The sequence below is a fragment of the Hippocampus bargibanti genome, linkage group LG01, assembly GCF_051943395.1.
Source record: "Hippocampus bargibanti isolate YZ-2025 linkage group LG01, ASM5194339v1, whole genome shotgun sequence".
Taxonomy (NCBI): domain Eukaryota; kingdom Metazoa; phylum Chordata; class Actinopteri; order Syngnathiformes; family Syngnathidae; genus Hippocampus; species Hippocampus bargibanti.
Window position 1 is genome coordinate 6,962,272 of NC_142734.1, and position 25,350 is coordinate 6,987,621.

General features: G+C 41.3%; 2 protein-coding genes across 5 annotated transcripts in view; one reads left to right on the forward strand and one right to left on the reverse strand.

The window, feature by feature from the left end:
• senp1 (SUMO specific peptidase 1) lies at positions 1-16,893 on the forward strand. Of its 3 annotated transcripts, none has more exons than XR_016114523.1 (18): positions 1-573; positions 671-729; positions 818-1,017; positions 3,916-3,991; positions 4,137-4,281; positions 6,234-6,372; positions 6,443-6,558; positions 7,941-8,206; positions 8,313-8,376; positions 8,534-8,572; positions 8,657-8,741; positions 8,815-8,952; positions 9,104-9,235; positions 10,074-10,197; positions 10,364-10,567; positions 10,660-10,739; positions 10,845-10,929; positions 13,649-13,703. XR_016114523.1 is itself a non-coding variant. In XM_088992863.1 (18 exons), exons 1-18 carry the CDS (start codon positions 434-436, stop codon positions 13,889-13,891), a joined length of 2,127 nt encoding a protein of 708 aa, XP_088848989.1. In that variant the 5' UTR covers positions 1-433; the 3' UTR covers positions 13,892-16,893. The 3 variants fall into 3 exon arrangements, 2 of the variants coding, with proteins under 2 accessions (XP_088848989.1, XP_088848997.1); XM_088992863.1 differs by lacking the exon at positions 10,074-10,197 and adding an exon at positions 13,829-16,893 and having other exon boundaries at positions 13,649-13,744; XM_088992871.1 differs by lacking the exon at positions 10,074-10,197 and adding an exon at positions 13,829-16,893 and having other exon boundaries at positions 6,243-6,372; positions 13,649-13,744.
• Positions 16,389-25,350, reverse strand: part of LOC148902901 (RNA-binding motif, single-stranded-interacting protein 2-like) — a 27,460-nt gene continuing 18,498 nt past the window's right edge. The window contains exons 6-14 of one of the 2 annotated variants that reach the window (XM_088992891.1): positions 23,322-23,401; positions 22,069-22,178; positions 21,820-21,866; positions 21,657-21,750; positions 21,521-21,571; positions 21,316-21,426; positions 19,550-19,630; positions 19,382-19,468; positions 16,389-19,030 (exon numbers count right to left, since the gene is read on the reverse strand). In XM_088992891.1, coding sequence (XP_088849017.1) covers positions 19,391-19,468; positions 19,550-19,630; positions 21,316-21,426; positions 21,521-21,571; positions 21,657-21,750; positions 21,820-21,866; positions 22,069-22,178; positions 23,322-23,401 — 652 coding nt within the window. In that variant the 3' untranslated portion in view covers positions 16,389-19,030; positions 19,382-19,390. Of the gene's footprint in view, positions 19,031-19,381; positions 19,631-21,315; positions 21,427-21,520; positions 21,572-21,656; positions 21,751-21,819; positions 21,867-22,068; positions 22,179-23,321; positions 23,402-25,350 lie in introns of both variants that reach the window. The other variant, XM_088992881.1, reaches the window with a different exon arrangement.

Below are 25,350 nucleotides of genomic sequence, written 5' to 3' on the forward strand. Positions count from 1 at the left end.
TCGGCCATGTTGTGGTTTTGAATTAGGAAGAAGCGGGAGATAATCGTCTTCAACGAGTTTTTTCGCCAAATAACGTGTCGTTGAGAATATTTATCGGCGGAGTATGAGACACAACACCATAACGGGCATTCCGAATGCAGTGGTTGCCACCTTTGGCCTTGCTGTCATGATCTAGACAAAGTTTTAGAAATTAGCCGCGTTGCTAACAACGTTGGTTAGCCGGCGCGTTAGCATTGCTATCACCTGGGCTAACAAAATCTCCGTTAGTTTACTGCCGGTTAGTGGAAACTCTTGGAATTCGACCCTGTTTCACGCGTCTCGCTCGAATGACTCGCGCGGGGTTTATTTGCGTCGGCTCCAAAGACCGCTAGACGCTGCTCGTTTGAAGCCATTTACGACGAAACCAGCAGCGTAATTGAGCAAACTTCAAACCATGCTGAATAAATTGTACAAATGGGTAGAGTCAAGCGTTGCCAATATTCGCAATGGCATTCCAGCTGTGGAACAATCTCCTTCAGACCGGCAACCTGGTGATGATTACATTAGGTTGAGACGGAAAAGACGAATTGATTGGTAAGTGCTAAACAGGTTTTTATTGCATAACTTTATCCCACCTTGACATAACTTCTCCCATCGCACTATTTTGTATTCTAAATACCTGCATCTTAAGCTTGGAAGATGGGCATGGAGGAGATGAAAATGAACTTCCAGTGAAGAAATCTCGAATGGGTAAATGAAAGATCTCCACATTATCCATCATTAACATTCATTTGTGTATTTCTTAACATCGCCTTGGGGGCTGGCTTGGTTTCTTCAGGAAACCTTTTTGACACGGTCAAGATCGCAGCTGAAGGACTAAAGAATCAGAGCTCGAATGTGGCGACATGGATGAAGAATAACGTCAGTCCGAGCTTGAGAAACATCTTGCCTGCTTCCTCTCCCCAATCTTTTGGGCTTCACACACTGCCACCATCAGCAGCAAGATGGACCACGCTTCCTATAAGTCAAGATTTTAAGGTACATGCATGCAAAGAAATTGTATTAACTTATATAGGTGACTATAGTAGTAGTTCAATGTGACTCCCTCGCACATGCATCTCTTCCACTCAGCATAGCTGTAATTGTTGTTTGCTATTTATGCAGAAACAGCGTCATTAAAGTAGGTCCATTGCCACTGTATTTACTAGCGCTTGACCGACATGGGATTTTTGTGACCGGTAAATAAACTTGTATGTACAGTGATTCAGAGGCGTTATTCAAATCAGTATAAAAACCACAGAGATTTTCAATTATTGCCACTTGCCCTCAAATTCTTCCAGAAATGTTTTTTTGTGCTACAAGTTCCATCAATAATACACTATATTGACACACCACTTCTGAATTAAGGGCACACAGGTGTGATAACTTCTGTTTGCTAATTTGAGCACATAGTGATTTTTCTCTAACTTTTTAAAATATCCCTCCAATCTGCTGAAATGATGTCAAGTTTTCATAAATTACCTTATGCCTTTTTTGACACCTTCAATGTCATGGTTTAAAGGGGATCAAACTCAATTATAATGGAAGCCCATACGGTCTGGTGGCTGGCATGTCATATGTAAAATATTCAGTGACATTGCCCCAATGGCTTAAATGATGGAAAATAAATATTTGTGTGCCATAAGACTAAGTCCTGCGCATAAAAACACAGGAGCTGTAAAATCTTTTTCCGAAATGTCCACAAAATGTTCACCACTTGTGCTGTTAAACGATCCTATTGACCTACAAGTTTTGGCAAAAGAACCCTTTTCAGGGATCCCAGATGTCCGCTACTTAGCGGAATGCCGCTATTTTTTCCCAGCGGTGATATTTTCATTTATCTTTTATTTCCGCATACAACTGCTAAAACATTTGTTTTGAAGGGTGATAGGATGATCAGAATGGAGTGGAAATGGGCTGATTAATTCCTTACAAGGAGCTTTGTCGCCATTTTCTGCCTCTTTTTGTTGCTACATTTCCCGCCCCCAGATACCTGAAAATGGCATGGAATCTTCTTCTTTTCCTTTCGGCTTTTCCCTTCAAGGGGTCGCCACAGCAAATCAGTGTCCTCCATCTGTGGAGGTTTGATCCGCCTGTTTGTTTTGGCCAAGCTTTTACGTCGGATGCCCTTCCTGACACAACCCTCTGTATTTATCCGGGCTTGGGACCGGCACAAGAAGACTTGTGTCCCTTTGTGGCTACAGAACAAGCAACTTACTCAGTAAAAGGCTCCCATACACAAAATGGTCATCGGCACAGCAACATCATTCCCAAAATTCCTTGTAAAAGACGTCACTGAGATCCCACAGCCGACACAGGTGATGTTTGGCTTGCACTGAGATGAAGTTAAATTCTTTAATCGATTGCAAACATATATGCTTTCCTCTTCAGAACCATTTGAATCATATTCATAACTGGATGAGTAACAAGAAAGCATATTCTCCAAATCTGAAGCCATTGTTTTGATTCTCCAGCAAGGCAAGACGTCTTGGGGTGACACCGCGAACGAGGGGGCGGGACCTTCTGAAACTGGCCACTTACGATTTCATTTTTTTTGCAGTTTCAGCACACTTTAAGTCATTTTTATTGGTGTTTTGCATTTGACTAAAAATATATACTGCGTGTTTTGGGTATTTTAGATGCTATAAAACGTTTTTCTGACGTCTGTTAGGAAACAAAAAAGTGATTGGATTGGATTTGCCTTTATTAGTCTGTCGGTTGTCCTTTAAGGCTTAGAAAATTACAAAGTGGAAAGTTGTGTTTTGTGGGGACCTGGGAATGGATTATTCTCATTTTAATGGTTTCCTATGGGAAATTCATTTTTGGGATACACACTTTTCGCCTTACACACTCTGTCTGGGAACCAATTAAGTTCGTAAGCCATGGTCCCACTGTATATAGATTTTGTTTCGATATAAATCTTACGTGCACATGTTCCGTGTGCTTGCTGGCTCGGGAGAGCACACGACTTTTCACATTGTAAAGATGTCGTGGAAGAGAGATATCCTACACAAGAGTGATAGTGGAAGGGTGACGTCTCTGGAAGGAGGGATAAAGAAGTTGTGGAATTGGGCATGGTTAGAAAAACAAGTCGACGGATGCCCGCTTTCAGATTTCATATTCAAACATAAAAATCCGGGGAAAGCCCTTTGCAGTCTGTGCGATGGAAAAGTGATCAACTATGGTGGCAAAGGTTGCCTGGCACTCAAACAGCATTGTGAGGGAAGCAAACATGCAGAGAAAAAAATATTGACAAAGCAGAATTACAAACTACCTGCTGAGTCATTCGAATTCATAAGTTATTATTCTAATTAAGAAAATTATGATAGGGCATGTTTATTACTGTTGACCTGTAGTATACCATGATTTTAATGATGATTTCGAATACTAAACTAAGTCGAATGAGACCTGATGGGGGATGACCAAAGTTGGTGAACAACCTCTAAACATAATAAATGGTATTTGTATAATTATGTAGCAGATATTTAAAATGCAATCTTGCATTCATAAATTTGCGGCCCCCTTGACCACCGGCTGATCTGTTTCATTTTCCTCTATTTTAATTTCCATTGGCTGGGATCCCTGCCTTTTGTTCCTCCAAGAGGAAATACTTATTTTTACATTGTCCATCCATGCATTTTCCTCCATTTATCAGGTGGGGGTCAGGTTGCTGGGACACAGCAGCTTTCGCAGGGCAACCCAAGCTTGCCTTTTCCCAGCCACTTGGTCTTGCTCTTCGGAGTAAATCCCAAGGAGTTGCCAGGCCAGCTGGGGGACAGTCTCTCTGGCATGACCGAACTTCTGACCTTATTTTACATGATCTTTACATGAAATATATTGATATGAATGATTTATGTGGATGTTAATGCAAATGTATCCCTGTCTTATTTTCTTAAGAGCTCAGAAGTAAACTTGCCAGATCAGACGTTTGCTGCTCCCGCTTCCAGTTTGGAGTGGAAAATGCCCAAATCTGGTGAGTTTATTTCTGATCGTGTTGGATTTGGTTTCACTTTTCAAGGTTCAGTTAGAAAGAAAATTACTGGTCGTCTTACAGTCATATAAACTGTACTAAACCCTACAATGGTGCTCTAACGACGTTTCTTTTTGGGAACATCAAGTATGCAGACGACATGTGCACACGAGTCCTGCTCATCAGGAAGTTCCAAAAATAAATGGGCACCCATGCAGCTTACCCCCCACCATCATGCTTCCCTCTGCACGGCTCAGCAGGTCCACACACCTCAGAAAATACGGCACACCAAGGTAATGGAAACATCTTTAGTAACACTTCCAAACCACTGGACAATTGAGAGTTTTGAAAGGCGCTTGTAAATGAAACGTATTATTACTATATCTATTAGCTAGCTAGCTAGCTTTCTATCTATTTGAGTAACTTCCGGGTTGAGTGAATGCTGGCATGTGTGGTTGCTGCTGCTCACCCGCAGAAAAAATATCCTGTGACTGTAAAGTGTCCTTGAGAGTTTTGAAAGGCGCATATAAATGACATTTATTAATAATAATAATATTATTATTATTATTATTAGAACAGGTGCCAGTAGTGTGATTGCAAGATGGAAAGAGTACTTTAAAGAATGGATGAATGAGGAAAATGAGAAGGAACAAAGAGTAGAAGACGTGACTGTTGTGGACCAAGACGTAGCAAACATTAGTAAGGATGAAGTGAGGAGGGCGCTGAGGAGGATGAAGGGGGGGGGGAGGCACTCGGGCCTGATGATTTACCAATCGAGGTATGGAAGTGTCTTGGAGAGGTGGCGGTGGTGTTCCTGACTGGGTTATTCAACAAGATCTTAAATGGTGACCAGATGCCTGAAGAATGGCGACGAAGTGTACTCGTGCCTATTTTTAAGAACAAAGAAGATGTGCAGAGTTGTACTGACTACAGAGGAATAAAATTTATGAGCCATACAATGAAACTCTGGGAAAGAGTAGTTGAAGCGAGACTAAGAGCAGAAGTGAACATTTGTGAGCAGCAGTATGGCTTCATGCCAAAAAAAGAGCGTCAGATGCAGTGTTTGCTTTAAGAATGCTGATAGAGAAGTACAGAGAAGGTCAGAAGGAATTGCATTGTCTCTTTGTAGATGTGGAGAAAGCGTACAACAGGGTGCCCAGAGAAGAGCTGTGGTATTGCATGAGGAAGTCTGGAGTGACAGAAAAGTATGTCAGATCGGTGCAAGACATGTATCATGACTGTAAGACAGTTGTGAGGTGTGCTGTCAGTGTGACGGGGGAATTCAAGGTGGAGGTGGTACTCCACCAGGGGTCAGCTCTGAGCCCCTTCTTATTTGTTATGGTGATGGACAGGCTGACAGACGATGTTAGACAAGAATCTCCTTGGACCATGATGTTTTCAGATGACATTATGATCTGTAGCGAGAACAGGGAACAGGTGGCGGAGAAACTAGAGGTGTGGAGATATGCCCTGGAAAGGAGAGGAATGAAGATCAGTCGCAGCAAGACGGAATATATGTGTGTGAATGAGAGGGATCCAAGTGCTGCTACAGGGAGACGAGATAAAGAAGGTGGAGGATTTTAAGTACTTGGGGTCAACTGTCCAGAGCAATGGAGACTGTGGAAAAGAGATGAAGAAGCGTGTCCAGGCAGGCTGGAGAAAAATGTCAGGTGTGATAGAAGGGTTTCAGCTAGGATGAAAGGAAAAGTGTATAAAACAGTGGTGAGACCAGCCACGATGTTTGGACTGGAGACAGTGCCACTGAAGAAAAGACAGGAAGCAGAGCTGGGGTAGCAGAGCTGAAGATGTTGAGGTTTTCTTTGTGAGTGACCAGATTGGATAGGATCAGGAATGAGTACATTAGAGGGACAACTCATATTAGAGGCTTTGGAGAGAAAGTCAGAGAGGCCAGACTGAGATGGTTTGGACACGTCCATAGGAGAGAGAGTGACTATATCGGGAGAAGGATGCTGAGCCTTGAACTGCCAGGCAGGAGACCGAGAGGAAGACCGAAGAGGAGGTATATGGATGTGGTCAAAGAGGACATGAAGGTAGCTGGTGTGAGAGAAGAGGATGCACAAAACCGGGATTAGATGGAGGACATTGATTCGCTGTGGCAACCCCTGAAGGGAAAAGCCAAAAGGAAAACAAGAAGATTATTATTATTATTATTATTAATGCATTGTCTCTCACTCTTTTGTTGGCTTGGTCATGTGGGATGACACAAATGTCTTTTTTTGTTGAGTGTGCTTAGTGGAGGTTCCACAACAAGCAGCCCCTGCACCAGCATGTATGACAAGACATTTCCAATCAAACAGAGGCCATCACGCAGAACTTCAGCGTGCCACATACCTCCAGCCCGAACCAGTTCCACAGCACAGGAGGTGAACCATTACGTCATCACTTGTTGGCGGTTGTGTTTTTCGAACTGTTGGCTCATCACGTTCGGTTCAGTCTGTTCATTTAGAAGAGAAGGAGGCCTACAGGCAGCTTCTGACCATCGTCTCTGGCGGCCAGTCGTGTCTCGTCAACGGCCATTCGCCCTCCATCACGAGGTCACAGAGAGATTTGTAAGTATTCATGTTCCAATGATTTATATCACCTGACCTATCAAACCCAGAACTGACCTTGTTTTCAATGAACTGAAAAGACAAAAAAATTGAATACCTTTGTGGTCATCAAGGGATCAAGTGCTTACATTTTCAAGAATTGATTGGCTTGGAAACAGGGGTGCATCTGGGCCTCGCCATTTTCACATCATTACATTTACGCATTTTGACAGCCACTGGCGCAACTTTGTAACTCCACTGCGCCAGCGCACGTCTATTACATATTGCTACATGATCCGCGCCACATATGACATACTTGTTAAAATAGCGAAATGAATTTAGTTAAAACAGTAATTAAAAACTGTTCGTTTTCCTTCAGAGGTTTTAACTTTCGTCGTGATCCACCGGAAACTGCTGACAGAGATAATCAAATATTCATTTACCCATGGTGCATTGCAGTATTTCAATCGAACAACATCAACATACTGTAGTTGGTTGCAATATGGAGCGAGAGAACAGGAGTAAAACTCTAAAATACATTAAAAACGAGCAGCAACCAAACATATTTTCGTTTTTTAAGAAACAATTTAATAATAACAATTAGTAGTAATAACAATTTGTTGAAGCAAACTGCTGTTAATGATTCGAATTTAGTGGCTAATGGGAGTGATTTCAGAGCTGGTGCAGCACGTTGGTAATCTTAAAAGCAAACAAATTTGTTAAAGTAGACACCAGTAAGAAATACAGTAAAGTCTCGTTATATCGATATCGGATATATCGATAGTCCCGGTTATATCGATACTATTTCTATGCACGCACGGAGAAAATTACATGCAAACAGGGTCGGATATATCGATAGTCCCGGTTATATCGATATTTTTTCGGACTCACGAGAATATCGATATAACGAGACTTTACTGTATTGTGCTAAATCTGTTCTCTGTCTTTTCTGTAATACCGTACAATATCAAAATAGCACGGGGTTGATTGTGGAGTAACTAAAGAAAATAGAAAAGGTTTGCTTATTTTATGTATGAATAAATTATTTGACTTGAATCAAAATTGTTTATATAATAGAAAAATTAATTGTAGCAAAATAATCAAAAGTAAAAAAGTCAAAGTCAGCTTTATTGTCAAATATGCTAATGTTTTTTTTTAAATTGCAATTTAGAAATATCATCCTCCAATGATCTTTTTTTGTTTATTTCAATCCGTTTTCTATACTTTGGCAATATCGTTAAATTAGTTCCATCAATTTTAGAATTTGACCCTCTTTTTAAGATACAAGGGGGCCAACTGCCCCCCTCTTTAAATTTTCCAGATGCATCCCTGTGGAAATGTTGCTTTGTATTAGTCTATATGACTTGTTCTTAAGGTGGTCATTGTCTTTGAATTCTCATCAGCACCAGTTTCCTGAGCCCCAGCCGCAGACTACTACACCTTCCTTCAGTAACGGATTCAGTGGCAGGGGATATTCCCGAGGAAGCCGGCAGCCCTCTCAGCACCAGGGACGTGTCCAGCCAGAGTTCCAGCAACCTTCCCAGCCCAGAGGCCGCCTCTTGCAAGTCAGGGAACTACCAGACGTGGTCTGTTGATGCAGACTTCAGCTGCAGCCAGCCCTCCCCTTCTGCTGTTCTGGACACGTGCTCTCAGGACACTCAGTCGTCAGGTCAATTAAGCAATCCGTTCTCTTGTTTTTTTACCTTCAGTTGAATAGTTTCACTGAGTTAATGTGTCATTATTCTGAATTTGTCAGTTTCTCTTTTGTCTTGCAGCACATGATGGCGACTCTGTTATTATTGTAAACGAGCAAAAGAGTAAAAAGCAAGATACCACAAGGTTAAGATTTATTTTCTCAAATCAATCTATAATAACTTTTATTGTTAAATAGTGAAGGTATTTTGTGGAAAAAATAATGATTTTGACAAATTTTAGCTTTAACATCCAGTTTCATGTATTTCACTGACATTTACGTTGTCCTTTTTATCTTTTCCAGCATGCCTTGTTTCCAGGCTGAGTTATGGATTAAAGAATTGTAAGTCAACAAATGAATGTTTTATTTGTGATTATGTTCAATTTACATGGTTGAAAAATTGTGAATTCGATTATCCTATTTTAGAACGAGCATTTATGACTCTCGGGCAAGAGAAAGGCGAAGACAGATCGAGGAGCAGGAGGACTTGGCTGCCAAGCTGCTGCGCCAGGTGACGGCTGTTCTCTCAAGTACGTTGTCGATCATTTTGTATTTGACTTACCTGTGTTACCATTGGGTTTTAGCGGCTGTCTGAAGGAGTCCGCAGCACCAATGTGGAGGTTCATGTTCGAGTTCCTTTGGAGAAGGAGATTCCTTTGACTCTGGTGATAAAAGAGTCCTCGTTTTTGGACGACAAGCCGGAATTTCCACAACTCACTGAGGTATGGATTACCTGCACATTGTACTACTGAGTGTGCATATACATATACAAAATCAACACTTTGAAAATAGAAACACGCATCTGCAAAGTCTCAAAATGGCTATCACTGTAACACATTGCAGATGCAAATTTTCTGATTGGTGTTTTGTCAGGAAATGGAGGCGCAAGTAGACAAGGTGTTAAGACGCGGGAGTCCCGATGAAGTCTTCAGTGAGGGTTTCGGCCTCAGTCTGACACGCAAAGATCTGCAGACGCTCAGTGGGCTGAGCTGGCTAAATGATGAGGTGAGCTCTGACCAAAAACCTGCTGTTTTTTTTTCTGTAGAAAATTTGCATCACGTGTAATTGAACATTACTTAGCACACTTAATGTCAAAGTCATGCTTGCATGCTGGGTCCTCTCGGACCCAGCATGCAAGGCACTTATAATGACTTTAACCAACATAATAAACACGAAAACGCCAATTTGCCAGGCCCCGTTGCGAGCCCATCGGAATGTCTTTGAGCGCATGTCTTTTACATGAAGAAGTTGATGTACAACACTTAATCACTTTCAAACGTTTTATGTGATGTCAGAGATGAGCGGTCGGACACTGTGAACAAAGACTTGAACACAGGAAGATTGTCTTTTACTGCCGGGAGGGGATGTAGCCATTCATGACCGACGCCTAACTTCTGCAGCCCTCTGTCCTGCGATTTATTGAGAGTATATGCAAATTTAAGTGATACATTAGTAAACCAGTCTTCTTGATTTGAATACCACGCCTCTGGACGTCCCAAGCACCTACAACAATAAAACAACAGAACTTAGACATTTTAATAGGGTTGTCCTTTCCATGAACCGTTTTGTAACCTCACTAATGACCTCTTCCTGTGAAGGAGTTACCCAAGTCCTAAATGAGTCCAAGGCCAGATCTCCTCCATGAAGATGACAGTTTAACAGGCTGTGTCTGTTCACCTCAGATTGACCCCAGATTTTCTGTACTTCCTTTGTGGGCCTTGTGTTCAGCGGCCAACTAACCTTGAAACGTTTAAATACGATAACTTCTATTCTATCTATTGTCTATCAAATAATCACAGTACCGTCATAAGGTGCTACAGTGCTGAATTGAATTCTTCTACAGGGAAAAATGGAGTCGTCGGTGGCTGACAGTAGTTGCGATACTTGTTACTTCACATATAAGGCGCAGTGTCATCTTTTGAAGAAAATGAAGGCTTTTGGGTGCGCCTTATACACCGGAAAATACGGTACTACTCCATACATCCACAAATAAAGTGGTGTATTTGCTCAGTAGTATCACTTTGAATAAAAACATGTCATAGTATAAAATGTCATGTTCCTTGTGGGCATGGGTGATTCTTCAATGTAGGATTGGTCCATTAACTTCAAATTGCGTGTCTTTCATTTTTTAAGGTGATCAATTTTTACATGAATCTTCTGGTGGAACGGAGCAAAGGGCCCAAGCTGCCATCCGTCAACACGTTCAGCACCTTCTTCTATCCCAAACTGCGCAGCAGTGGCTACTCTACTGTCCGCCGCTGGACCAAAAAGATGGACATCTTTTCCAAAGACATCCTGTTGGTTCCCGTCCATTTGAGTATGCACTGGTGCCTCTCTGTAAGTGTCACTGCCGATTCAAAACATGCCACTCCCGGGGTTCGTTGGACACGTTAGCATTGAAGCTTTTCTGATCATACTCCTCCTATTAGGTGGTGGATTTCCGCAAAAAGGCTGTCACTTACTTTGATTCCATGGGAGGAAACAATGATGGAGCATGCAGGCTGTTGTTGTAAGTTTGGCGAGTAAACTTGAAACGGGGATAGTCCTTCCTCGGCCTCCTGACCTTTTTGTGAGTTGTCGAGTGTCAAAAACTAATGCAGTGTCCTGTCCTCAGTGATTACCTGCAACAAGAAAGCAAGGACAAAAAGGGCAAAGAACTGGATACCACAGGCTGGACTTTACACAGCAAAAAGCGCAATGTAAGTTCTGCATGGAGTCACTTGTAAAATGTTAACTCATTCATTGCCATTTCCAAACTTATTCGGTAATTGAAAATATGATGTAGAGCGCTATTCCTAAATTTGTTGAGGTCTTTTTTTTTTCTTGCTGGGGGGCAGATAAAGTGCTGGCCAGACCTCTGGCAATGTTTTTTCCCTTCCACAAGGGAACAGCATTTCCCTTTTTTCCATGTTAGCGCTTTGTTCGAGCTTCAGCTGTTGTTAAACTGCTAAATGAACCAATATGTATGTATTGCCTTGTATTTTGAACAGCCACCCTCATTTGAAGCTCATATAACTCCTGACCCATATAATTTAGGAATTAACTCTTTTTTTCTGATGAAGTAAGACAGTTTAAGGTTTCTTACTGACTGTTTGACTGATTATTTAGTCCTAAAACTCAATATTCTGTGGGTCCTGGAATTTAAGTGACAGTGACAAAAACCCTGGCACTGGTGTGGACACTTTTTTGCACGTCTGGCAGTGAAAGAGTTAAGTTTCCTTCACAGCGAAGACGGTCAATATTGTGGGAAAATTAGAGCATGATATTTCAATGACCTTTCTGGTGATATGGAGGGAAAAAATGAGTGAGTTGTATGTTTGTGATTGGTGCTTTTGTGTATTGTTTTTATTGTGTCTGGTATTTAAGCTTTTTTTTTTTTTTTTTTTTTTTTTTTTTTTTTTTTTTTTCAAATTTTGTGCAACTGGTTGGGTGACAGCTCGAAATGGAAACAATTACTGGCCAGCCAGTATTTTCCCCCGTGAGGTCTCAGTGTAACGTAAATGTTTCCCGAATAAACAGTGAAAAAATAAAGAAAGCGTTTTAGAATAATATGAAGAAAACCAAATAAAATACCGCCTTCCAAAGGCTTTGGTCCGTCATGTTGTCACACCCACCTCCTTTTGATCTTGCAGATTCCATTGCAGTCAAGATAGTCCTTTGAAACAAGTGCAATATTTTTGTTTGGGTAATCCTTGGGAAATTAGCATGTTTCAAGGCCTCTGTTTTCAAGCTGCTTGGGTTGCTGCCTATGTACCGAACCGCCAGGCTGACAACCGACGCCTGCGGACAAGTTGTGTCCATAATTTGTAAAATCACTTCAATTGACTCCTACTGAGCGTATTTTACAAAGATTCCACAGCATATACAGTAAAGTCTTGTTATATCGATATCGGTTATAGCGATAGTACTGCTTATTACGATACTATTTCTATGAACGCAAGGAGAAAATTTACATGCCACAGGATCGGATATATCAATAGTCCGGTTATATCGATATTTTTTCCAACTCCCGAGAATATCGATATAACGAGACTTTACTGTAGCTATAATTTACATTTTAAGACTCGCACTGAATATTCAGGAAGACTTGTTTTCGAGTTGAAAACTTCGTGTTGATCCGTGTTGATGGTGAAATTAGACGGAAAAAACAAATAATGCAATGGTGAATCGTTGTGTGTTGCACCAAGACTACTATTTGATACTAGTTGACACAAATTCCCAGCAGACAAATCAGCCCATTTCCAACAGAGCTTTGGCGCCATCTTCTGCATTTTCTGGGTGCTACATTTCTGTCCAGATGCCGCAAAATAACACAGAATAACTTCTTTAATTGGTTGCAAACATTTATGCTTTCATCCTCAGAACTATTTGAATCATATTCATAACTGGATGAGTAACAAGAAAGCATCTTCTCTGAATCTGAAGCCATTGTTTTGACTCGAGCAAGGCAAAACGTCCTGATGTGACGTCACCAACAAGGGGGCGGGACCTACTGAAACTCAGCATTTCCGTCATTTTGCAGTACTTTTGGGACACTTTAAGTCATTTTTCTTTGTGTTTTTCATTTGACTAAAAATATCAGCCTGCGTGTTTTGGGTAGTTAAGAAACAAAAAAATGGTGTTGGTTGTCCTTCAAGGGGGCTGAGGTTTGGCTCAACAGTGTTGATTGTAGAGGCAAAGAAAAAGGAAAAAAAAGGCAATGACATGTTTGTCGCCAGTTTGTGACTGCGTGCACATTTCATCTGTTTCCTTATGTAGTTTGAAATGATGGTATTTTTGCAGATTATCTCTCCTCTCAATTTTTTTTAGCATGAATGATGTTTGAAGATGCATCATCACATCCCAAAATTTTCTTCGCAATCAGGAGTCTTGCTTCGGGCATCCTAACTATTAAAACAGACGTTGACTTTGTCCCCCAGGTGTCTCTGTAGGCCGACTTGTCTTTTTCCAGTCAAGAAAAGTCAATGCTCGTAGTGGCAGCAAGGCACTTCTCCTGCTTTGTCAATGACCAACATGCACTGAGGGGAAAGCAAGCATAGCTGCTTCGCATCCAGTGTTACCCCAATGGCCACGTTTGTTTTATTAACTCCCTTCTTGCAAGTCATAAGACATAAGACACTTGATTCATTCCCTCGACCAGACTTGTCCTGCATCATTGTGATCTTACCTAATTTGTGAACCAATGGCTTGCGTTGTTGACAAAATGGTTCTAAAAAAAATCTAAATAGCTTATTTTTCATTCATGCTGCATGTTTGAACTACAACAGTGAAGAATTTATCTAGTTTTGATTTCGAAGTGCAACGGAACAGTCAATCCCCCCCAAATTCATCAAAATCTGGACGATTTCAAGCATGATTGTCTTGATTAGTGGCTTGTATATACATGTTAGCATTTGTGTTCATCCTTTGCCCTCACAGGAAATCCCACAGCAAATGAACGGCAGTGACTGTGGAATGTTCACATGCAAATACGCAGATTACATTACCAAAGACAAGCCCATCACATTCACACAGGTAGGTAGGGGGTTGGAGGGGGGGGTCTTCCAAACGTGGTTGTGCGCAGTCATAACAATGAGCTCTGCTGTCCTTTTTTTGCAGAAGCAGATGCCATATTTCAGGAGGAGGATGGTTTGGGAAATAGTCAACCGGAAGCTGTTATGAAAGTGGATTTGCAGGGCACATTTCCAACATCAGATCAAGGACTGATTTGGCCACTGTCAAATAGGTCCACAGGGCGCTGCTGCAGCATCAAGCACTGCCTCCCAGGGTTGGAGTTTGTTTAGGCCTCCATGCGTATGTGTGCATGCGCGAACACATGCACTAAAATGAAAACAAAAGTGAGTTCTACAACCAGTGTGGGAAACCCGTGATAGCCATAATCTTGTAAAGCATGTCACTCAACCACTGATTGACCAGGATTACAGTGTCACTGCAGGCAGGGATCTTCACACAATGCAATTTAGCAAGTCTTATTAGCATTGAATGCATTTGTCGCAAGTAAATTCAATATTGATTTGTGCATGTGGATAAAAAAGATTCACACCAAATTGACTGTATGAGAGCTCAGGTGCATAACTCAAATTCTGGCTGCCTCACTTTTGGGTCTTGTGACTATGTGCTCACTCATGGAGCATCCTTACAAGTCTCACTGCTCCAGGTTTTGTCAGCAAAGTCATTGTCGCTCACTAATGTCAGTTACAGTGTTGGGCTTGAAGCAGAGATGTTTCTTGGTCAGAATCAAGTGTGTATATTCTCATAGCAACATAAGTTACTTCTGTACAGGAAAATTGAATATGCCAACAAAACAAAACTCTGGAGCCTTTGTATTGGGCCATGCAAGTTGTACATTAGTTCGCTGTAATATGCACATTTCCATGACAAAACAGAACTATTTTTGTAATTTGATTAAAGCGCAACCAGGTTATTGAAATGCCTTTGAATGCTCTTTTGCTTTGCTGTTGAGCAGCAGGTGAATCGGAGTTCAGTACAGTATTGATGTTGGTCTTAGTTGTCCCTTGAAAAAGAGAGGATGAAAACAAAACTTCATTTCTTCACTGGTGAGTCTTTCTCACAGATTGTACATTAAGGTCCAAAGTCTATTTCGTGTATGAGTCAACATTTTTGGATATACTCATACTATTTTAAAGTTAGTATATATTATAAACTTCCATTTAAGATTTTTTTTGGTACCTTCTATTTTTGTCGTAAGTCGCTTAATAAATTCTCGTATTTTCTTTGTCAATCGATTCATCACTCAACAAAAAAAAACTATAGGTACATGAAACTGCATTGTCATGTGTCCTGGCAGAGCTGCATCACAGGAAAGAAATCCAAATGTGACACCTGAAGTGGCCCAAATAGAATGGACTTTAAAAAAAGACTGTTTCAGAAACACCTGATGTCTTTATGTATACATGTATCTGAAAACCATCTCCAAACTTTTTTTTAAACACAAATCAACATACATGGCTGAAAACATGCCTCCTTGGCAGAGGTCAAACTTTATTTAAAAAAAAAAAGACAGTTCAGAAAAGTCAATAGTTGTTTGGGTTCTCCTTATTGCGGTATCATGGCACAGACGTACAAAGATGTGAACTGGGCCGAACATTTGATGTGGCCAAACAATCCGAAAAGCCCCAAATTAGCAGCAATCATTCTTTAGTCCCAGTGAGCCACTCCAACATGTTGAAAACCACACTCACGAAAAAGAAAGAGTGACTACACAAAACAGCAATCAAATGCTCTAAATGTAATATTGCTTTCCAAACGTATGCTCCAAGTTGTTTGACGTACCAAAAAACATGAGCGTTAAAAGCCAGCCAATCAATTCCATCGTCCATTGTGGATCCAAGGCATTGCCGTGATGTGAAATTGGGCCCTGAAAGTGAATGGGAGCAGCTTTTTCGTTCTCGGAAATGACTTCAATTGTCCTTTTGCATACCTGCCAACTACTCCGGTTTTGCCATAAAAACTACGGTTTTCATTATCCCATTTCAGGTTAGTAATGAAAGTTACGTTTTCCAATAAAAACAATAAATCCAAAATAGTAAGTAGTGTACTCAACGTAAATTCAAAACACGACAACATGCGATCGGCACAGTGCGAGCTGTTAGCTTCCTATAGATGAATTGCGCATGCGCGTGGTACGGGTATTTCCTGGAATCCAGAGTGACAGCTCATTCCTAGAATCGAGACTCAAGAGTTAGCGTCGTTTTTATAATTGTCGTGTAATTGCATCTGCCGGAGAAAAATCAACAAAAAGTGTGAAAAGTAAAAGAAAACTACAGTCGCTTTGTGAGGAATACTCCCAAGCATTTCCAGGAGACTTCGCTCAAGAAAAGGTGAAGATGACGTGAGTTTGAGTTTCATACCCTTTAACCTTGGCTAATAGCTGCTCGTATAAACAATTACAATTCCCGTATAAAAGTTGCCAATTAACTTGAAATGATAAAAAAACGCTAACAAGCGGAAATGCAGACAGCGCATGCGCAGTAACCTGGAACCCGGCTGTATTGGCTGTTCTGGTTGCAGAAGTTGGCAGGTATGGTTTTAGCGTGATCGGGAAGCCTGTGTGTTCGGGTACGCAAATGGTCAACGACATGGTCAGATGGTCAGAGACTGGATGCCGTCAAAATGAGACCGTTCAACAACAAACGCATCACAGCACAAGTTCCCTTTATTATGTAGTCTCCATCTGTCACAGCAATTAAAAGTGCCCACTGCGATGCCATATTTTTGGGAAGCATAGTATTTATTGCCTTTGTAAGGATTATAAATGAATTGCATAGATCATTAGACCTTGGACTTGATTGGCGAAATTTGGAAGGAGGACAGACAGGATATTGACACAGTACCAGCTGTGAACAGCCTTCTAAAACTGCTTATTATAAAACCGAACCTATGAAGATGAGGTAAGTTTGTTTGTAGCATCTAAATCTTAACCCCACCTTGACACAATGTTCCCAGCAGCCGCGGCAGCAACATGGACGCAAACGTCGTCGTGTTTGCCCGTGAACATGACAGGCAAAGTGTGGAAATCGTCGCATTTTGTTCCGGTGCTGAGAAACCGAGTTGGTTAAACAGAGATGGGGTGGACGCAATCGAATGTGAGCGCACATAATAGTGTGCCGTGTATTGAGGCTCCAAAAACGGAGGTCGAAAAATTTTTTCAAAAATCCTGTCGTGCAGCTGCTGGTAACCTAATGTCAATGTAACCTCGATAACGAAGAATCGATTCCAGATCAGGAATCATGCTCATGAAGTTTGTAACAGATGCAACAGAAATAGCTGGGGAAAAAACGTTAAAGCCTCTATGACATTGAACAACACAGTCGAATAAAACATTTAAACATAGCAAAAATATGGAAACACAATCGATGAACACAACACACTATCAAAAATAAAAATCAGGGTTTCTTTGAAAAATAGGACGAATCTGAAAAAACGAATGAAAAGAAAAAAACATTTAAATAATACAAAAATAGCACACCTAAAAAACAAAGCGGTCACAACAAAAAGGGCAGTATGAAAGCAGAGCTATGCTTTCATACACTTGTCATCCATATTTTACCACATGGATGTAGACCGTTTGGTAGAAATTACACGATTGGGGAACATCAGCCCTTTTGCAGAAAAGGAGAAAACGCACTGGTGATATGCAGGCCAACTCGTTTGAATATTCCAAGTCAGATGTGACCGTTGTATGGAAAGCAACATGATGAGCACATCTTTTAAAGACAAGCAAAGATATTCACTGGAATGATTCAATTAGTGTTGCTCTTCTCTTTTGACCCAAGCACCTTGTTTACAAGAATTTTCTGATTGTCAAAAGCGTCGTTTGGACACTTGCATCTGGAAGTGCCTTGAGCACAATACTCCTCTCTCTCTCTTCTAACTGTATCACCCCTGCCAGCCCGCACCTTCCTACCCACATAATTTTGAAGCGTTACCCTGTCAAATTGGGAGTGAATGTCTCCTAAACTGACTCAAGTTACCGTATTTTCTGAAATATAAGGCACATTCAACAAATGACATACATTGATAGCTGAGCTACAAACTTAATTGGTTCCCAGAAAGTTTGTGGAAGGTGAAAAGTGTTTCTTCCAAACATTCATTTCCCATAAGAAACCATTAAAAATGAGAATAATCAGTTTCCAGGTCCCCATAAAACATAATTTTCTATTAAATAAGCATGAAAACTACATAAAATATACCTTATCTTATGTATAATAAATGTGCTATTGTATTGTAATTAAAGAAATAAACTGTACAATAAAGTCGTTTTATTTACCTTTGTGATGTTCAATGTAGTTGCCTCTTGATGATATCCGAGTAAAGTTGCCGTGCTTTCTCGGCGATCATACCCTCACTCACACAGTCCCCTGCTAACTGCTTTACATTAATCCAAATCAACAGAAGTTTTTCAACCTCTTCTATTGCCTGGGACCGTTCCTTAGACAATGCAGAAACACCCTTAGCCACACGTAGCAATGGTCGACTTAGCATACTGGTACTGGGACGATAAGTCACACAAACGTTTGCACACTTCGTTCGTGTTTTTCGATGATCTCTTTCTTCTGCTCGACTGTAATTTTCTTTTGTGTCCTCTTCGGCTTAAGACTAGCCTGTGGTGGGTTCTTTTTCGGTCCCAAAAAAAGCAAAAGTATCCTTGATAACAAACCACATCTGCACTGAATGTATTCAAAGAAAGTGGGTGTGGAAAACTAGTAACCCCAGCCACGGTGGCGACCGTGTGGTTTGGTGTTCTTCTGCCACAAACTAGTTCTCCAGCCATTGTGGTGCTCCGTGTGTTTCCCGAAAACTAGTTCGGATGCCAAGATTATATTCTCGTGAATTTAATGTTAGTAAGGCGAAAAGTTCGTTAGCTAAAGCGTTCGTGAGATGAGGTATCATTGTATTTAAAAACATTTTCCATTCATAAGGTGCACCTTCAATAAATGCCATTTTAAAATGTTTTACATACACAGGGCGCCTTATAGTGCAGAAAATACGGTACTTTGTTTTTTAACACACATTTGGGCCACAAGAAGCAATAATCACACCAACAAACACAAATATGTCTCCAACAAAAGGAAGCGGGAAAAAGCTCCCCACGAAACAAACCAAAACAAAACATGTCGGCTTGAAATGTGTGTTCATCAAAATACAGTCGCCTACTTCAGTCCATCCAAGCGCCTTTTTTGCCTGACATTCATCATCTTTGCCAGACTGGACAAAAAAAAACAACTAACTTCAAAGTGTCCTCTCTGTGTAACAGTCCATGCGCTTCAAAAGAAAGATCTGACAAGACAAAAGTTACTTTTAGAGATGTAGAGTTGAAAAACATTCAATCAATAACAAGTACAGACGCTCCCCAACTTACGACCGGTCATTCGTAAGGTGAATTTGTTCGTAAGTTCCTTCAGTGCTATATTTTGTATGTTTTGTTTTATAAGTGATATGTATTGTGTTTATACTGAAAAACAAACATTTAATAAAGTATATGCTCTATAACGATATGTGCATGTACAACTGGAGAGAATACTACATGTAACGACAAAAATATTCATATGTACCGTTGTTCGTGACTCGAATATTTGTAAGTAGGGGAGCGTCTGTAACGTATGCATGCAGGCAATGATTCCAACTCACTTGTTGTCTTCACTTGTCATGCTGGTAGGAATAGCTTGTGTGTTCAGTGTGTGTCTCGATGGCGACAGGCTGTTGGACGGCACTTTCCTGACATGTGGAGGATGGCAACGTGAGCCTCGTGAGGCATTGCAGGAGCCATTTTTTAATACTGCTTGAATGTGTGCTTACCTCAACTGAGATGTTGGCGGGAGGCACTTGGGTGTACTGGGGGATGTACGTCCCTTGCATAGATGTGTTTGCAGGCACATACTGAAAAATAATGCAATGTAAGACAGGACAGTGTCCCCCTAAAGTCCAAATACATTGAAAGTCAGTCCGTTAACTCATTCAGAGTCAGAAACAGAATCATCTTATTAATCATCATATTGGCCAATTACAGTGATACCTCGGTTTTCGAACCCGTTGGCTTACGAACTTTCCGGTTTACGAACGTTAAATTGTTTTCTGGGAACCAATTAAGTTCGCAAGCTCAGGTATCATAGTACAGCGGTACCTCGGTTCTCGAACGCCTCACAGTTCGAACAAATCGGAGTTCGAACAAAATATTCGAGATATTCTTGCTTCATAGTTCGAACACCAATCGGCGTTCGAACGCCAATCCGATGCGTGAGTGTATTCGCGAGGGTGGGGTGCTGAGCGGCGTACGGGTGTATCGCTCTCTCAGTGACCAACTGTTGTCGCTTGCGGACGTGCTGCGTTTTGCTCCAGCGTTTAATATAGGTGTACGAAGAGTTTTAGCCCCTAATCATGCCTCCAAAGAAAGTAAGTGCTGCTAAAAGTGACAAAAGAAAAGTAGTGCATACAACTACAGTAAAGTCTCGTTATATCGATATTCAAGGGAGTCCGAAAAAATATCGATATAACCGGGACTATCGATATATCCGACCCTGTTTGCATGTAATTTTCTCCGTACGTGCATAGAAATAGTATCGATATAACCAGGACTATCGATATATCCGATATCGATATAACGAGACTTTACTGTATTGCATTTAAGAAAGAAATAATCTCAAAATATGAAGGAGGTGTGCGAGTGTCTGATCCGGCTCAGGAATACAGCATGGCGAAATCTACGATCAGTACGATATTAAAGAATAAGGAGGCTGTGAAATCTAGTGATGTGGCTGTGGGAGTGAGAGCAAGTGTCATTGGACAGATATTTTAAGAGAAAAGAACATCCTGTAGCCGAGTCATCCGTAGCTGTCATGTTCCGAGCGAAAGTGACGACAGCGGACTCGTCGGAACGTAGTGGAATGTTTGGGATCCCAAAGCAGGCGGCAGAGACGTACTACCCAAGCAGGATGTGTATTCACAAATAAAAGAAAACACAGCGAGTAAGAAGGCAGGGGGAGATCCGACCTGCTTACTATGCCAAAAAGCAAATGGCACACGAGGGTGCAAAATTACGCAATCCCGGAAGATGACATAAATTTACGGGACGCAGGGAAAATACCTCGTCATTAGAGAATTGACAGCGGGTGGATGGAGAACGGCTGGGAGAGGCAGCCCCCCCCCCCCCCCCCCCCCCCCCCCCCCCCCGCTGTCAACTCGCAAGTGACAGGAGCAAATAGATGGTTTCGGTGTTCGAACAACACCGTCCTGGAACGAATAATGGTCGAGAACCGAGGTATCACTGTATTTTTTCTGATGAAAGAAGAGAACCTATGGTTTCTTACGCTGCATTGAATGTTTATGTAGTCCCAAAACTCAATATTCTGTGGGTCCTGCAATTTGAGTGAAAATGACAAAAACCCTGTCACTGGAGTGGACACATCACATCATCTAGCAGTGAATGGGATAATGTCATCTATGATTGACCAAACCAACCTATCCGGTTTAAAACTAACCGCTTTTCTCACCCGTTATACGGGGCAGCAAGTTGGTTGCTGTGACCGTTCGACCCAATTGTGACTCAATCAATGCGGATTACTGACCGTGCCACTGCTGCCAATGGAGAGGTGGCTGAGCTGCTGTGCCAGGGGGCCCATCATGGAAGTGGGCTGGATGGACATGGTGTGCTCCATCCCCGGCGCCAGGACACCACCCTTTATGTGAGCAAAACAAAAAAAAACGTGAGAAAAATAAAAAACAAAGAATGAACAAAATTGCGGAAGAGGCAATGAGATGGAAGTGACTGACCGTAGGTGGCATGATGTACGACTGATGGTGGAGCCAGGAAGGGTTATGCACCTGGGAAGTGAGCGAATGTGAGATTTGCCACCATTTGCGTTGACTTTTGGAATGGGACCAAATTCACACAAGGATTTGCGTGTACCTGGTAGGCGGACACAGGCGAATGCATATAAGGAGAAAGCGAAGTAGGCCCGATCATCCGGTTGGCAGCCATGCTGTAGGGAGAAGAGTAGAACCTGGACACATGGTATGCTTGTTAGTCAGTCTTCCCTTTCCTTCATCCATGCATATTGCGGTTTACTGACCCGTTTGCTAAGGCGGTGCTGGGGTCATATGTAAGGGTCATTCCACCCTGGAGGGAAAATGAAATTTGACGTTGAGCGCAGAAAATGCACATATTTCAGAGCATTGCAGATGACATTTGGTCCTAATAAGCTCCTGTGTCACATAGTCGCCATGATGGCATTCCTTGGATGGGTAATTTGGAGCTGGTACTTGCAGTAAAAATGTTTGAGGATAACATCTGTTTTTATGTGGAAGAAAAACGAACTCACAGTTTCTCCATCTCTGGTCCAACTCCGTCCGTTTTGCAAGTATTTTCCTTGACTCTGACGCTTCTTCTGGCCTCCATCAGCAAATTTACACAATAAAGGCTCTGGTGGAACTGGACCAGGACATTGAAAAAAATATTGAATATGGGCATATTTCTCATTTGATTATTGGTCAGTTTTTTTATATTGGTTTTTCAGAGAAAGTGTTTTCTTGCGATTATGAAACATTTACTCATTCACTGCCATTCCCGAATTTATTCGGGAATTGAAAATATGAGATGGAGCAATCCAATTCCCGAATTTGTTCTGGTTTTTGTTTCAGCTTCAGCTGTTGATACAGCGCTATATAACCCAAATATGTATGTACAGTATTGTATTTTGGACAGCCACCCTCATTTCAAGCTCATACAACTCCAGACCCATATAATTTATGTATTAACTCTTTTTTTTGTCTGATGAAAGAAGAGAGTCTAAGGTTTCTTACACTGCATTGATTGTTTATGCAACCCTAAAATTCAATATTCTGTGGGCTCTGGAATTTGAATGGCAATGACAACAACCCTGGCACTGGAGCGGAAACATTTTTGCACATGTCTGGCAGTGAATGAGCTAACTGTAATTAGGACACGACTTCTGAATTGTTTAGAATTAGGGCTGGGTGGGGCAGCGAGCAAATTGGTGTACCCGTCAACCCAAACCTTTTTTCCTTTAAACTTAAATGGCAAACTTAAGTGTTATTTGTATCGATCAAGGTTTCTAAACCTGGATTCGATACAACGCAGGGCTTCTGTGAATTGGTCTCAGGGGTTTGATAGAACCTCCACTGTACAATTTAAAAAAAATAGACATGATGTCCGGCATTGTTGTTTATTGAAGTCTCTCATTTGTAAAAAAAATAATAAAATAAAGTCTCTCATTTGAATAAAATAACCATTTTTTTCCCTAAAGTAGGGTTCAGTGAATGTGCATATGAACTGTTTGGGTTCCGTATGTCTAACAAAGTTAAGAGCCACCGGTATGAATGTTTGCTTGTCACTGTCAGACATTAAACCAAGAAAATGTTAGCCGGACTGAATACGCATACAATAATCAATTTAAAAAATAGCATTTGTTTTGGCACTTGCAGAAAACTTGAAAGCGTCATTGCACGTTTATGTTAGAGCAATATTTGACTTGTACCCCAGAGTGTGGAACGTTTCCTTTTGAAAACCAAACAAACCAAACTGTTCCCTCAACAAAAATCACAAATGGGTCACCTGAAACTCCTGGTGGAGTCTTGATGTATTTCCCATTGAAATGCTGGATGATGGCCTCACATTTCTCTGTTGACTCCATCCTGTAAAATCAATACAATGATGAACACATGTAGTGCAGACCATAAATCCATTCATCCATTTTCTGATCGGCTTATCCTCACAAAGGTCGCAGAGCATGCCGGAGTCTATCATAGGTGTCTTATTGCGGCCAGTAGGTGGGTGTCATCCTGAACTAAGCGCATACAGAAGAACAACAATCCACACTCACACCTAGGGACTATTTAATGTACTCGATTAACCTGCTCTGCAATGTTTTGAATGAATGTGGGAGGAACCAAAATACACAGGGATGAAAAGGTTTCTTCAGATGTCATCTGTAGTTCTTTGAATGTGGTGGATATTTCGCTTCTCATCCGAAAAGCTTTGTCAGCGAACTAAAGTTGTCCTGGTAGGTCTGGCCCTATATATATCCCTAATGGACAGATGTGGCAGTGCCAGACATCTGCTTTGAGAGGTCCCTGCTTTAAAGTTGTGGGAACAGTGGACTTATTTCTGAAGCTCATCTGATTACCTCTTTTGTCCTGTCTGATTATGTACTATAACTGGCCCTGATTGCCCTATTCACCCTGGTGTCACCTCATCAGCATGACCAAGCCTACATGGTAACGATCTAATAAGTCTGTTGTCTGTTGTGTCGATAGACCACTCCTGTACGACAGAGTTAACCAAGACCAAAATACCCGGAGAAAACCCACTCACACAAAGGGAGAACAACGACACAACCCGAACCCTGTACCTCTGTACCGTGAGGCCAGCGTGCTAAACAGTTAACCACCGGGCTGACAGTTCTTGAGCAAACACATTTTTTCACCGAAAGAAATCTCACAGCACATCAAAGAAAGACCCAAAATTGCAAATCGTGGTTGTTTCTTGCTTTCAAGTGAAGTTTGTCACCGAAATTCACCAAACACCTAAACACCTAAATAATTGCAATACGGTTTAAATGAAGGCATTGGTCCTTGAAACGGCTTTTAATGTTTGCTGCTCAAATGATACTGTTTGAGCCATAATGGTTCAATTATAGATTTTTGTTATTGTTCACAATTGTATAATTAGATTTTGAAAAACTGCAATAGGTTTCATTTTACTGCTGTTTTACAAGGGTAGATTTATTAGCAATATTCAGGTATCTGGGCTCCATTAGTCATCCTGTCTTGAGTCCGTTAAAAAAGGGCCATGCCATGTTGACGTAAGAAGCATTCGGAAGACAGTAAGGCCTGGAGCAACAACTTTTCTGAACATCTGAATTCACCTGATCGGATCGGCTGAAATCACCTAATCGGATCGTCTGAATTCACCTGATTGGATGGTCTGAATTCATCTAATCAGATCGTCTCAGGTGTCAAAGTCAAGGCCAAATCTGGCCGGCCACCTCATTTTATTCGGCCCACGAAATTCCATGATGCTTGCTTAAAGGACAACCGACGCCAATTTGTGTCCATAATTTGTAAAACGTCTTCAAATGACTTCTACTGAGCGTATTTTACAAAGATTCCACGGCATGTAGCTATATTTTATGTTTTAAGACTCACGCTGAATATTCAGGAAGTCTTGTTTTCAAGTTGATGACGATGCCTACCGTGACCGAGAAAGCGACACACAATGCATTTTAGGTACTTTGTTTGGTATGAAAACTTCGTGTTCACTGCGAAATTAGAAGGAAAACACAGAAATAACGTGTTGGTGAATCGTTGTGAGTTGCACCAAGACTACTATTTGATTCTGGTTGACACAAATTCCCAGCAGACAAATCAGCCCATTTCCAACTGAGCTTGGGCGCCATTTTGTGCATTATCTGGGACGCTACATTGCAGTCCTGACGGCTCGAATTGATACAAAATGACTTCTTTAATCGATTGCGAACATTTATGCTTTCCTCTTCAGGACTATTTGAATCATATTCATAACTGGATGAGTAACAAGAAAGCATCTTCTCTGATTTGAAGCCATTGTTTTGATTCTAGAGCAA